At 40.6% G+C, this 13,717-nt stretch overlaps 1 protein-coding gene across 4 annotated transcripts in view; it reads left to right on the top strand.

Annotated features, from left to right (window-relative positions):
- Window positions 1-3,920: 3,920 nt before the first annotated feature.
- wu:fj29h11 (uncharacterized) overlaps window positions 3,921-13,717 on the top strand; it is a 48,644-nt gene continuing 38,847 nt past the window's right edge. For 2 of the 4 annotated variants that reach the window (XM_065949599.1, XM_065949598.1), the window contains exons 1-5: window positions 3,921-4,046; window positions 5,611-5,692; window positions 10,187-10,962; window positions 11,596-11,791; window positions 11,870-12,246. In XM_065949599.1, the coding sequence (XP_065805671.1) occupies window positions 10,198-10,962; window positions 11,596-11,791; window positions 11,870-12,246 (1,338 nt within the window). In that variant the 5' untranslated portion in view covers window positions 3,921-4,046; window positions 5,611-5,692; window positions 10,187-10,197. Of the gene's footprint in view, window positions 4,047-5,610; window positions 5,693-9,347; window positions 10,963-11,595; window positions 11,792-11,869; window positions 12,247-13,717 lie in introns of those variants that run through there. The other 2 variants (XM_065949600.1, XM_029278593.2) reach the window with 2 other exon arrangements.

Raw genomic sequence — 13,717 nt, 5'->3', positions numbered from 1 at the left:
GCTCGTTCATGTTTGTTCATCTTTCTTTAAAGAAAAGTAAAAAAGTTTAGATGTGGAACGACACGCAGTGCAGCGAAGAAGACGTTTAACCAGCCTGAGGTTTCATTCAGCAGATAAAGGGTTAAATGTCTCTTAAAGGCGGACACACTGAGGAGGCTACATGTTCTCTACGTCCTCGACATCTTAAAGAAACGATCGTCGTCCTGCTTTACTGACAGTGAGATCTTTTTTAGAATGGACACACGGGCCGAATGTGAAGCTGTATGTCCGGATTATTCTTTCAGCTGATTCAGATCGTTCTTCATCGGCTGATTCTCCAGTTTATTCAAATGATCAACCTGGGGTGCAAACTGTGAGAGTGTGAAAAATATAGAAATAGAAAATACAGAAATAGAAAAGTACAAAACAAAAAGATGTGCATTCAGAACAACAACAACAACAACATCACAGTCTTAAATGAAGGTTCTACAGGAACAGGACCGAGCCTAAATGTTTCTGTATCTCTGAACGTTTTTTTAACAGAAAAGTAACCAGCCCTCCTTTGCATGCGCCCTATTGGCTGAAATACATGTATGTGGATGCATTTGATTGGTTGTCTTTGACCTTTTGAATTTCTGTACCTCTCTTTCTTTTCGTACCTTGTTTGAATGATGTTTGTGATCTGTCTCTTGATGAAGGCCACAAGCCCGAACGCCTCGGTCTAAATTATTAATACATTTGATCTCTGCAAATGTTGCTGGAGCTTTTTGACATTAACAGAAAAATAAAAATGTCACTCAAATATTCTTAAATAATTAAGCTGATTTTTATTTCCTGCAGAAGAAAAGTATTTCTAAATTTAAGAGAAGGAACTGACAGTGTGTGTGTGTGTGTGTGTGTGTGTGTGTGTGTGTGTGTGTGTGTGTGTGTGAGAGTGAGTGAGTGAGTGAGTGAGTGTGAGTGAGAGTGTGTGTGTGTGAGTGTGTGTGAGAGTGTGTGTGTGTGTGAGTGTGAGTGAGAGTGTGTGTGTGTGTGTGTGTGTGTGTGTGTGTGTGTGAGAGTGAGTGAGTGAGTGAGTGAGTGTGTGTGAGTGTGTGTGTGTGTGAGTGTGTGTGAGTGTGTGTGTGAGTGTGAGTGAGAGTGTGTGTGTGTGTGTGTATGTGTGTGTGTGTGTGTGTGAGTGTGAGTGAGAGTGTGTGTGTGTGTGTGTGAGTGTGAGTGAGAGTGTGTGTGTGTGTGTGTGTGTGTGTGTGTGTGAGTGTGAGTGAGAGTGTGTGTGTGTGTGTGTGTGTGTGTGAGTGTGAGTGAGTGAGAGTGTGTGTGTGTGTGTGTGTGTGTGTGTGTGTGTGAGTGAGTGAGTGTGAGTGTGTGTGAGTGTGTGTGTGAGTGTGAGTGTGTGTGTGTGTGTGTGTGTGTGTGTGTAAATTAAACTACTAAATGCATAACTTTGGAAATTATTCCTGATCAAAAATGTAACTTAACTGTAACTGTTTATTTTTCGATGTTTTAGTATCATCACGTGTGGTTAGAGTCACGGATTAAATTTGACCAACAACATAAATTATCTCACTCCATCAACGCCTTCTGTGACGTCAGAGACACCAGACGACCTCTGACTGACACTCAAACGTGCACGTTTTAACCCTTTCAAGGTAAATGTCTTCATGTTTATTCTTCATCCTCTGAGTTTAAAAATATGTTCAGATGTGTGTCATGAATGTTTCTGCTGCAGCCTGAACCTGGCTCTAAATACTGAAATCATGAAGATTACTTGTTCAGTTTAAAGTTCGTCATAGTCAGAAGAAGAATAGCAGAAACATAATTAACATAAATATTAAAATGAAATACAATACAGAATTTTAAAGGAAAACATTTCTCACTCAGAGAGACATGGTTACAAACTCTGAATTATAGAATGATAATAAATGATAATTCAACAAATAAAAAGCTTTTATCTGAATTTACTTTAACAACGTTTATGTTTTAACTCATTTTAAATAATACATATTAATTTAAAGAGATTTCTAAAGCAGCGAACAATTTATTTAGTTATTATTAAAACAAAAGAATGAATAGGAAGGTAAACTTTCAGGTCTGTTTCTCTATTTGTTCAAACCTGGTTCAAACAAACAGCACGAGGAGTGGACGTGCAGCGGAGAGGTGGCGCCCCCTGGTGGTCAGATTTACCGCTCAGAGGAGACATTAAAGGCCCTGGAAACCTGACCTGAAATATAAAAGATCCGTATATGGAAAACTATAATGCATCATTAGGTATCTACAAAACTGATTGAACAACTTTTATAAATCCTCGTTTAAAACTGTCGAGTCAGCGCTCATATAAAAACATTTTTGTCTGATTACAGGGAACAGCTTTCTTCACACCTCACTTCTTTTCTGATCCGTTAGATTCAAAAACATAAAGAAATGAATACTATATTTTGTGCTTTAAAATTAATTTTTAATTTCATCCTTTTTCAGCCTGCAGAAGTATTCTTCTCTGAATCCAAAGAAATCACTACAGATAAAAATATCTGGACTAAAATAATGATTCTCTTCTCTTTTTACATATTGTTAAAATAATATTGTTTGAATTTATTTTATTTTTGTTAAGTTTATGAGAAACAAGATAAATGTATTACTCGATTAAAAAGCAAGTTCAAACATCAATAACAGATGCATCATGGGTAAGAACAAATACAGAGAAAAATTCAATTAAAAATACAATTTAAAATAATAATAATAATAATAATAATAATGATACATATCAAAATAAATGGAAAAGACAGGACACTTCCTGGACGCTTCGTGTAACTTCTTCTACAAGTTTTTAAAAATATTTTTATTTATCGTGACTTTAAAAACACTCAGGGATTTTAGTTTCACCTCATGTGTTTGGATTTGTGTCAATAAGATTTTCTGAGAACAATGTTCAGTAAAAACGTCTTTTTATTCTCCATAATGAGTCCATGAAGCTTAGTCAGGTGATGATTCATAGAAACCGTGTGGACAGGGCTCCATCTAGTGGTTAGAAACAGCAATGTAGCTTTGATTCTCCCCGTGTTACGCACACACACACACGCACACACAAACACACACACACACACACACACACACACACACACACACACACACACACACACACACACACACACACACACACACACACACACACACACACTTAGTAATCTTTATACTGCCAGGACGTCAACAATAACTCAAAGGACTTCTTAACTCAGGCAGATTCCAGAGAAAGAACTGGAGTACATGGCAAATTTTTAAATTATTTTAATTTAATTATTTTTTAATTCTTTAATTGTGAATTTATTTTCTTAACTGATTATTTGTAAGTTCTAACGGTTTATATTTTTTTTAACAGTAATTTATTTTATTTCATGATAATAAAAAAAAATAAAACGGTATATATTATCTAAGCAGTAGCCTAAGCAGTTATTTATTTTACTTTATTTAGTTTTTTAACGGTAATTGATTTTTTTTTTTATCCCATTTTTGTAAAGATTATTTGACATATTTAAGAATTCTAGTGTTTATTTCATTTATTCTTTAACGATTATTCATTAACTAAATGTTTGAAACGATTATTGGTTTTATTCATTTTTTAAAGGTTATTTATTCCCGCGGCACTGCCTGGCACAATGCTGCATTCAGGGTACCTGTATAAAAAGTAGGTCTGATTTTATTTAATTTTATTTAAACCTCTCTGAGACATGTAAAGACGATCGTTAAGATATGTGTTCGAAATCAAGACAAACTTAAAAATATGTTTGAATTAACAGTAGCTGAGGTTATTTATTTCATTGTTGATTTATTACATTTATACGTACTGGTACCGACCTATGGTACCGACTGGTACTAAAAAGGTTTTTTCGGTATGGGACTCATATATACTATATTTTCTGTAGACCCTGAACGCAGCGTAACGTTAGCTAGCTTCTCTGCTAACTGTAGCAAACAATGTAAAAATCTAACAAGCTTCGCTCTTTTTTAATACAATAAAGGACTTATTTACAACAATGACGATACACCGGAATATCCCTGCTGTTACTAAGGTAATTCCAAACCCTGTTAATGAGGTAAAAATGCCATAACTTTAAGGATAAATTGTGAAACTAGTGGTATTGTTTGCTAAGAGCCGTTAGCTTGTTTCTGTATCACCATGGTTATCACCTGCAGCGCTGGTAGGACATAAACAGAGCTCACACCTGCAGCTACACAAGAAAGGAAATATCCGGTACATTTTCAGGTGTCGTGAGAGTCAGTGAAGTTCACCTTAATTACACTTGATGAGCTGTTAAAGGTCGTGTCGCTCTCACGTGTGGCTGTATCTCTGCCCGACAAGTTACCTCACCGTTACATTACCTTTACATCACCGTTACATCACCGTTACATCACCGTTACATTACTCTTACTTTACCTTTACATTACCGTTACATCACCGTTACATCACCGTTACATTACTCTTACATTACCTTTACATTACCGTTACATCACCGTTACATCACCGTTACATTACTCTTACTTTACCTTTACATTACTCTTACATTACCGTTAAATTACCGTTGCATTACGTTACATTACCGTTACATTACACTTACATTACCGTTACATTACTCTTATATTACCTTTACATTACCGTTAAATTACCGTTGCATCACCGTTACATTACCGTTACATCACTGTTACATTACCTTTACTTTACACTTACATTACCGTTACATTACCTTTACATCACCGTTACATTACCTTTACATCACCGTTACATTACACTTAGATTACCGTTACATTACTGTTACATCACCGTTACATTACCGCTACATCACCGTTACATTACCGTTACATTACCGCTACATCACCGTTACATCACTGTTACATTACGTTACATCACCGTTACATTACGTTACATCACCGTTACATCACCGTTACATCACCTTTACATTACCCTTACATCACCGTTACATTACTCTTACATTACCGTTACATTACCGTTACATACATACAAGACAACGTGTAAAGATACATAAAGATTTGAAATGGTTTGTCACTCAGACATCACCAGTCCAACCAGTACAATTGTTGTTTTTTAGTTTAAAGAAATATCTTTTGTCTTAGAGACTCTCTTGAACATAATTGTTACCAAAATATGATATGATGGTTATTTTTCTGTGTGCGTGTGAATATATGTATATTTAGTTGTATGTCATTATATAGTTACTATGCATAGATTTAAATGAGCAATATGTAACTGACACCTAGTGTTTAAAACGGATACTGCAGTCAAAATTGTAAACATTGTAGAGAGCTGTCTCCCCCCGCCCCCTCCTCTCTAGAGTCGATGTTCACGCAGGTTGCCATGTGGTGGACACTGAAGCTTCAGTGTTTATCCAGCTCTGCATCGGTCTGTGAACCTTTCTGTATTCTAACCTCTCTTCATTTTTCAAAGGGGGCGGGGGGAGACAGCGCTCTCCAATGTTTTGAATTTGGACTGCAGTACCCATTTTAAACACTAGGTGTCAGAGTTTGTGTGTGTGACCAGTGCTAGGTCAGTATGTTGAATGTCAGTATGTTAATATCACTGCTCTGTTTGACCTTCTTCTTCTTCTTCTTCTCCTGCAGTTTCTTCTCTGCTTTGTGAGCTTCAGCCCTGACTGTGAGGAGACAGAAGATATGACGCTCTGACAACATCACAAACTTTAAGGTATGTTGTAGCTTATTTGTCCTGCAGCCTTATTCACAAAGCGTCCTAAGTACAAAGAGCCATTCCTAGTGACAAAATTGTAAACACATTCTTAGAATCATGATATTACTTAGGATTTCCCCTGAAGGACTAGATCCTGGACTGGTGAAGTTTATCAGACAATATTAGCATGTCCAGTGACTATCACAGATATGTGCCAATATTACTAAATTTATTTAAACCAGTCAGATAGCATTTAATTTGAGTATCATTGTATTAAACTAGCAGTTCTTTACCACCAGCAGGGGGCGTGATATGGATTACAACAAGCATTGTCACTCTCCAGAGTGTGGAGCGAGGATGCAGTTACTTTCTGGTTGAGTGACCATCCTGTCTTCATTATAAATCTTTTCCAAGTGTTTAATAACTGCATTTGATGGATCAACACAATAAACATATTTATTATATATATTATATAATGAAGCCAATGTGGAAGTGCAGAAACCTGCAGTTCGTGGAGTGTCTGCTTGAGCATAAATTGACATATTTACAGCCTGGTACAGGATCTGATTAGTTATGCAAACATGTGTGATCGCTGGCAACAGGGTCGACCGCGTCTCCTCACTAAGCTCAACGTTTCTCTCTTTTCTAAACCACCTGCTGCATACAACTATCGAACGTAGTATTCAATGTACTGCATACTACATTCAACAGTAGTCTGTAGTGTGACCTCCAGTCTGTGGTTGGTCTGCAGTACACCTGGCCCGGCTTAGCTGATTTTCTAGTCTTGGAATGAGGAAGTAAACAACAGCCCAGCTGATCTCAAATGCTGCTGCAGTGTAGCGTCTACTTACAGTCTGAAAAAAGCTGATGAGAGATTCATTTAGATTTTCATGATTTAGAGAATCAACAGATCAAGATAACTGGTGGTCTGTTTGTGTGGTTTGGTCTGATCGAGATTATTTCCTCTGTTACGATGGATGCTGTTGTCTGTCATGTCGACCTCTGACCTGCCGTTTTGCATTGTGGGAAACAGGAGGAGAGGGAGACTGGTCTGATGCTGACTGGAGATTTTTACTGAATAAGTACGAGAGCCAGGTATTGCAATACTGAGGACCTCACATTGTTTACATACTGCATATTGGACCAATCAGGACGATCTACTAGTTTAGTTGGAGGTTTAGGAAACGGCCACACAGAGCACTTTTTCTTAATCGTTTGAATCAGCCCAGGCTTTGTTTTTATATCTTAGAAACAGTCTCTATCACACTGTTATCCAGAGAGCTCCAGCTGCTTCCTGTGTGCTGTTTCCTTTCTTATGGGTCATGTTTGTTTTACTAACCAGCTGATGAACTTGTTAGCTCCTTTGGGCCTGTTTTTAATTCAGGCTGTGTTTCATTATGATCAGCTTGTGTTTTTACCTGTTTTTGATGGTGTTTAAAAGTGCCACCTTGTGCTTTGCATGGCTGATATTTGCACAAGAGAGAGGCAAATTTCAGCCTCGCATGCAAGCATGTAGACAATGACGTCTTTTCTGTTCTATTCTGGGCTCAGAGCAGAGTCACAGTTAGACTGAAGGACAGGTGATTTGGTGTTTGCACCGCCACAATAAAAGCCTCTCTACATTAAAAGTGTAGGATAAAGATAAAGGAAAGGAGTTTAGGCCAGGGGCTTGTCTGTCTGGCGTGCTGCATCCTCGTTTGTGATCATTTCCTGCATAGACATGAACAGTATCACAGGTCACATGTTGTATAACACAGCAGGTGTGTGACTCAGCTGGGTTGGTCAGGAATGTGAAACTTAAAGCCTCTGTTTGCTTCTTCCCCCTCCCTCTCTTTCTCCCCTCCCTCAGTAAAAGCCTTTAGTTTTGTTTTCCCTGTTTCATCAGTGACGTCACCTCTCAGGCATCACACGGTCAAAAATACTGAATCATTAACTTTGTGTCACAGCAGATACAAGAGAGATTTGAAAATGAGTGACTGCTTCTGACAGCAGGTTAACTGTCAGTAGTGTGCAGATGTTTGTGTGCAGCTGTTTGTTGGAGTCTCTCTTGTGTGTTTTTGTTAGTCACTGTTGTGTTGAGGCGGGACTGTTTCCAGTAACACAAGAGTTTGGCTGCTGTTCTCGATCAGCTGTAGTTTAACTTTCAGTTTCGTTTCTGTGTCAGTCGGCTCAGAAAGAAACACGGAGGAGGAGGGGGAGGAGGAGGAGGGAGGTTTATAAACTGGACAGGAAGGTTCATCGTCAGTCTTAAAGTTCAGACTGAGAAACAACACATTCTGTATTTTTTAAGAGTCGGTAAGTTTGATTCATTTTTATCTTTTCTTATTCTTCATGCAGCTTTGTTCTGTTGTAACAGTTCATTAACTTGTCTCTTTGCATGATGCTGGTGTTAGATGTATTCCAACAGTTGTTTTTTTACTTATGCAATCCACAAAAAAACAGGGACATGACCTGCCTATAGTGATTATAATTCTTTGGTTATTGAGTCACAAACGTTGGATATATGTTACCTTCATATAAGCATGTTTCTTTAAGTGTGTCCTGTCTACATGATGAATTATTCCCAGAGATAAACTTTAGTTTAAGCTCTGTATAGTTTTTTGTATGAAGTAATCCAAAGGAAACTTCCTCATCCTGTCTCTTATTGCCTCTCACCCACACCCACACACACACACACACACACACACACACACACACACACACACACACACACACATACACACACACACACACACACACACACACACACACACACACACACACACACACACCCACACGGTTGTGTTCATTGGGCGTGCCTCTGATGATGAATCCACCATGATTATACTGTTTTTATTCTTTTACTGCACAGGTGAGTTATATTGTATTGTATATTTTATGGATAATGTGATGATTTGACTCTTCTGTATATTCAATGTCGGTAATCACTGATGCTGAATTTTTTTATATTTTCAAATGTTTTGGACCAAAGTTTTCTGAGAATCACCAAAGCTGTGAGATCAAATACTCAGACAGAGAGTTTCATTATAACAGCATGGCTGGTTGACTGTGTGTCGTTTAGGTCAGCACCAGATCTCTGAACTCATCAGGAAAACGATGACAAAGATATCCCTCTGTCACTTAGACCGTCTTCTCTGTAGTTCTAGAGTAGCCAGCTGTAAATGATAACGACATCCAGCCAGGACAACCTTTCTGTGTGCTGCATTAACAGTCTAATTAGAAACTATTAAAGGAGCAGTATATAACTCTGAGACTTAGTGTTTAAATTCAAACATCATAGATAGCTGTCTCCCCCCGCCCCCGCCTCTATAGAGTGGATGCTCACACAGGTTGCCATGTGGTGGACTCTGAAGTTTCAGTGTTTATCCAGCTCTGCATCGGTCTCTAAACCTTTCTGCATTATAACCTCTCTCCATTTTTCAAAAGCATCTCCAATATTGATCCTAGTTTGAGCACGTTTCTGCTCGTGGAGCTTATTAGAAACATGCAGAGGCTTTTTAGGTCGGGTACAATCACTTCTATCTGAACCAGTTCTCTTACCCGCTTCCATCGCTGCAACACCTGTTGGTTTGACCTGATAACTGCTCTCATATCTGGCAAACTGAGGGGCGTCCAAAACGGCCGTGTAGGGGTGCCTTAAAACCGCCTACCTTCTCTGGTCCAAACAAATCCAGAGCATTCAGGAGCAGAATCTAAAGTTAGAAGGAGGACATACTGGCTGCTGCATTGTTGTCAGAGAAGCCAGCACTTCAACATAGCATGTTTCCTTAATGTCTGGCTTATCACGTCTGTTCTCTAATTTAATCATTAAAGATCTATGAGCAAGATTTTGCATAACTAAGGTAGTCAAACTGTTTAATACAGTTTACAAACTTCCTCATCCTGTGTCTTATTGCCTCTCACCCACACCCACACACACACACACACCCACACACACACACACACACACACACACACACACACACACACACACACACCCACACACCCACACACCCACACACACACACACACACACACACACACACACCCACACCCACACACACACACCCACACAATGAATCCATCAAAAAAAGCAGAAAAACTCCTGCTCACTGCAAACTACATAAAAAAAGAAACGTTGCTGACACTCTTATTTTATTTAGACTGTGTGCAGGAGTTGAAAAAAGTATCCACTATTGCAGGGTAAGACTTCTATTTTCTTGCCATGGTATCAGACATATATCAATATAGTTTTTATATATTGATTTTTACTGATGTGGTATCAAAGTTTGAAGTTCTGGTATCGTGAGCACCCGTCCAGGAAGTGAACGAGACATCCAGCTGAAGAACAAACGTGTTGGTGTAAGTTGGAGTATTGAGTGTGGGTATCTGTTTGGATCTCTGTCTGTTGGATATCTGAGTGTGTTTAAGCTCATTTAGAGTCTGTAGCTGGTTAGTTCCAGCAGTGACTCTGGCAGCAAACATCTGAGCAGTGATCTTCTATTAAACCAGTCTGTCTTTGTCTCCTGATAGGACAAGTAAAAATGGAGAAGGCTCTGGAGGAAGTGGTGTCCATGGTGAAGCATCACCCAGCTGGGATCCCCCTGAAGAAGCTGGCCGTGGTCTACAGTCAAACGTATCACAAAAACCTGACGCTGTCCTCGCTGGGCTTCGACTCCATCAGCGAGCTGGTCTCATCTCTGCACAAGCACCTGATCTTGGACGGGGAGCTGGTTATTCACAAGGACCAGTGGCGTAAAAGACGGAACAAAGCTCGAGCTGGAACTGGAGCAGGGGCAGGTGCTGGACCTTCAGAAAAAGCCACAGAGGAGTCTGAGAGGACGGAGCAGGTTCTGGAGAATATTGTGACCATGATGATAGAACAGCCAGCAGGAGTTCCTCTGAAGAAGGTGGCCATTGTCTACAGTCAGATGTACAGACACAACTTGTCCTTGTCCTCTCTGGGCTTTACATCCATGTCCTGTCTGCTGGAGGCTCTGAGTGGAGACCTGGTGCTTATAGGGGAAGAAGTCTTCCATAAGATTCACCAGCCTCAGAGTCAGCCTGTAGACCTGAAAACCTCCAAACCATCAGCTGACAGCAGGCCTCAGACTCCACATAGCTCTGATCCCCTCGTCTCCTCCCCCTGTGTGAGCGTGTCACAGGTGGATGTCAGATCTCCCTCTGTACCTCCAACACTAACAGGACTCAGCTTCATGGGTCCCTCTTTGATTTCCATGTCTCCTTTACTCTCCTCCCAGAATCCTGGGACCTTACGTCAGGACCAGCTCTACGACAGGGTCATGCAGGTGGGTCATTAAGGACACAGGGTCATACAGACACAGGGTTATACAGACACAGGGTCATACAGGTGGGTCATACGGACACAGGGTCATACAGGTGGGTCATACAGACACATGGTCAAACAGACACAGGGTCATACAGACACAGGGTCATACAGACACATGGTCATACAGACACATGGTCATACAGACACAGGGTCATACAGACACAGGGTCATACAGACACAGGGTCATACAGACACAGGGTCATACAGACACATGGTCATACAGACACATGGTCATACAGACACATGGTCATACAGACACATGGTCATACAGACACATGGTCATACAGACACAGGGTCATACAGACACATGGTCATACAGACACAGGGTCATACAGACACATGGTCATACAGACACAGGGTCATACAGACACATGGTCATACAGACACAGGGTCATACAGACACAGGGTTATACAGACACAGGGTAATACAGGTGGGTCATACAGACACAGGGTCATAAATCTCTATGGTAGAAAATTCTACAAATTGTGGCAGTTCTGGACAAATTCACATACCATTACATCCCTCGTCATCAGTGATGTAAAGAAACCAATTAGTCCAGCTGTGTGCTAAAGCCTTGTTGATGTGTTCCAGGTGATGAAGAAGTATCAGCTGATTGTTCCGTCCATGGAACAGCTGCAGACGTGTTACCTCCAGATGTTTGGTGAAAATCTCCCTCTCACTCAGTACATATCTCTGTACGACAGCTGGGAGGCTTCCTGTCCTGAAACCCCGCCCCTCCAGCCAACACCCGATCCACATACCAAAGGTGTCTGGAACACATCTGCAGGTAGACAAACACGACAACATCCAGTTGTATACATATAAATAAAAGGTTCTCACTTAGCTGAACAATCATGTCTTTTAGTTCCTTCCACAGCAGCAGCAGCTCAGCCTCTCCTGAAGCAGCCTGATAAAGACCCTCAGCCGCTCCCCGTGTCCAGCTCCCTGTCCTCCTCTGACTTCCCGGCGCTCAGCAAAGATGTGACCAAAGAGAAGAAGAGTAAAGTCAGAGAAACGGCCCAGAGAGAGGGCTGTGCCCCCTTCTTTGGAGACGCGTATCATGCTCAGCTGAGGGAGATGCTTGGAGGTAACATGCGGGCGGTGGAGGCTTTGGAAGAGGATAAGGAAGAGGTCAGAGGGTGGAGGAGGAAGAAAGTCCTGGATCAGGATTCAGTCAACAGTCTGATGGAGGAAGTGATCCGAGAAATCGCTGCAGAGGGAGAGCTGGTCACCAGAGAAAAGGTAAGATTTGATTTCTCAGCTGTTTGTCTGTAACATCAGCATGAAGTCGGAGCTTTTGTTTTATTTTAGCTCTAAATAAGATCTTTTTTAAACCTGTCTAAACTGTGACCTCTTAGTTACAGACACAAAACACTCATATTATAGTGAAGTTAAAGAAAACATCACATTATGGGCTAAAATATAGTTCATAGAGCTACATAGATATCGGAGTAGGATTGTGTTGTTGGACATAATCTAAAAGTTCATCTAAGTGTTCATATTACACACCTCTGTTTAGTCGTCCATATGTTCCAATGTTACGTTGTGATGCTCAGTGTGAGAACGGCTTAACAGTCAGCTACCTTTACTCTGAAAGTCTAGAAGAGCCCGACCGATTAATCGGTCATCTGATGATATCGGCCAATATTAGCTTATCCACTGACTATCGGTATCCGTTAATTTATCTCAGATATGCGCCGATATTATTACATTTATTCACCCAGTCAAACAGTTTTTCTTTAAGTTTCATTGTATTACACTAGCAGTGCTCTTTCACCAGCAGAGGGCGCCTTATGGATTACAACAAACATCATCACTCCAGTGTCGAGCGGTGATGCACGTTTATGCTTAGTTACTCTCCAGCGAGTAACCAAGTGAGGAATCGTTTCCATCTTGTCTAGTTAGTTGATCTAATACCTGGATATCTAAAGGTGTGTAGTGGAAGAAAGGCCCTTTGGAGAGTTCTGTTTCAAGTCAGTGTGATTGAAATGAACAAGTGGATCTCTGCAACCTGACAAACAAGTTGAGTGATTGGTCCTTCAAAAAAACTGACAAACAAAAGGACCTGCTCAGGATAAACAACCAGGAAGTGACCATAACACAGCTCAGTAACAGCTGCAGAGTGTTTTAGGAGTCAGTAAAGAACACAAATATAAAAAAACTTAGTATAGTGTTCAGGCAGGCTGCGGAGTCATGTTCTGCTGTGCTTTTGATAACAGCTGACCTCATCAGCTGATGGCCAGCTGATTTGCTTCAAAGCATCTTATTGGCCAATAGCACTCATGCCGCCTTATTTGAGCTGCTCTGGCCTGCCTACTCTTTGCTGCTCCCTCTGTAAGCTGAATCTGCAACCCTCTTCCCCCCAGCTCCTCCTTTCATGTTGTCTGACTTGATCAACGTCATGATGTTAGCATTGACTCCTGCCCTGTTTGGGTTTTTGCTGCTTCCTCTGTGAGGTAAATATTAAAGCACTAAAACCATGTCTGTGAAGAAGGACATATGTATCTGATCTGATCTGATCTACCAACACATCATGTAGTCTGTTCACGGGTCCTGTGGGAGCAGTGGGAGCTCTTGTCAGCTTCTGATTGAACGGTATGTTGATCATAATCGATTGATTAACACAGAGATGTATCAGGATAATCCTGTTTGACTGTTGTCCTGAAGATGTCAGACAGACAGTTCATGAGTTAAACCTAAAGAACTTTAACTG

This window comes from Labrus bergylta, chromosome 21 (genome assembly GCF_963930695.1).
Source record: "Labrus bergylta chromosome 21, fLabBer1.1, whole genome shotgun sequence".
Taxonomy (NCBI): Eukaryota; Metazoa; Chordata; class Actinopteri; order Labriformes; family Labridae; genus Labrus; species Labrus bergylta.
Note: the sequence above shows the minus strand (reverse complement) of the source record. Positions and strands in the feature narration are given on the sequence as shown.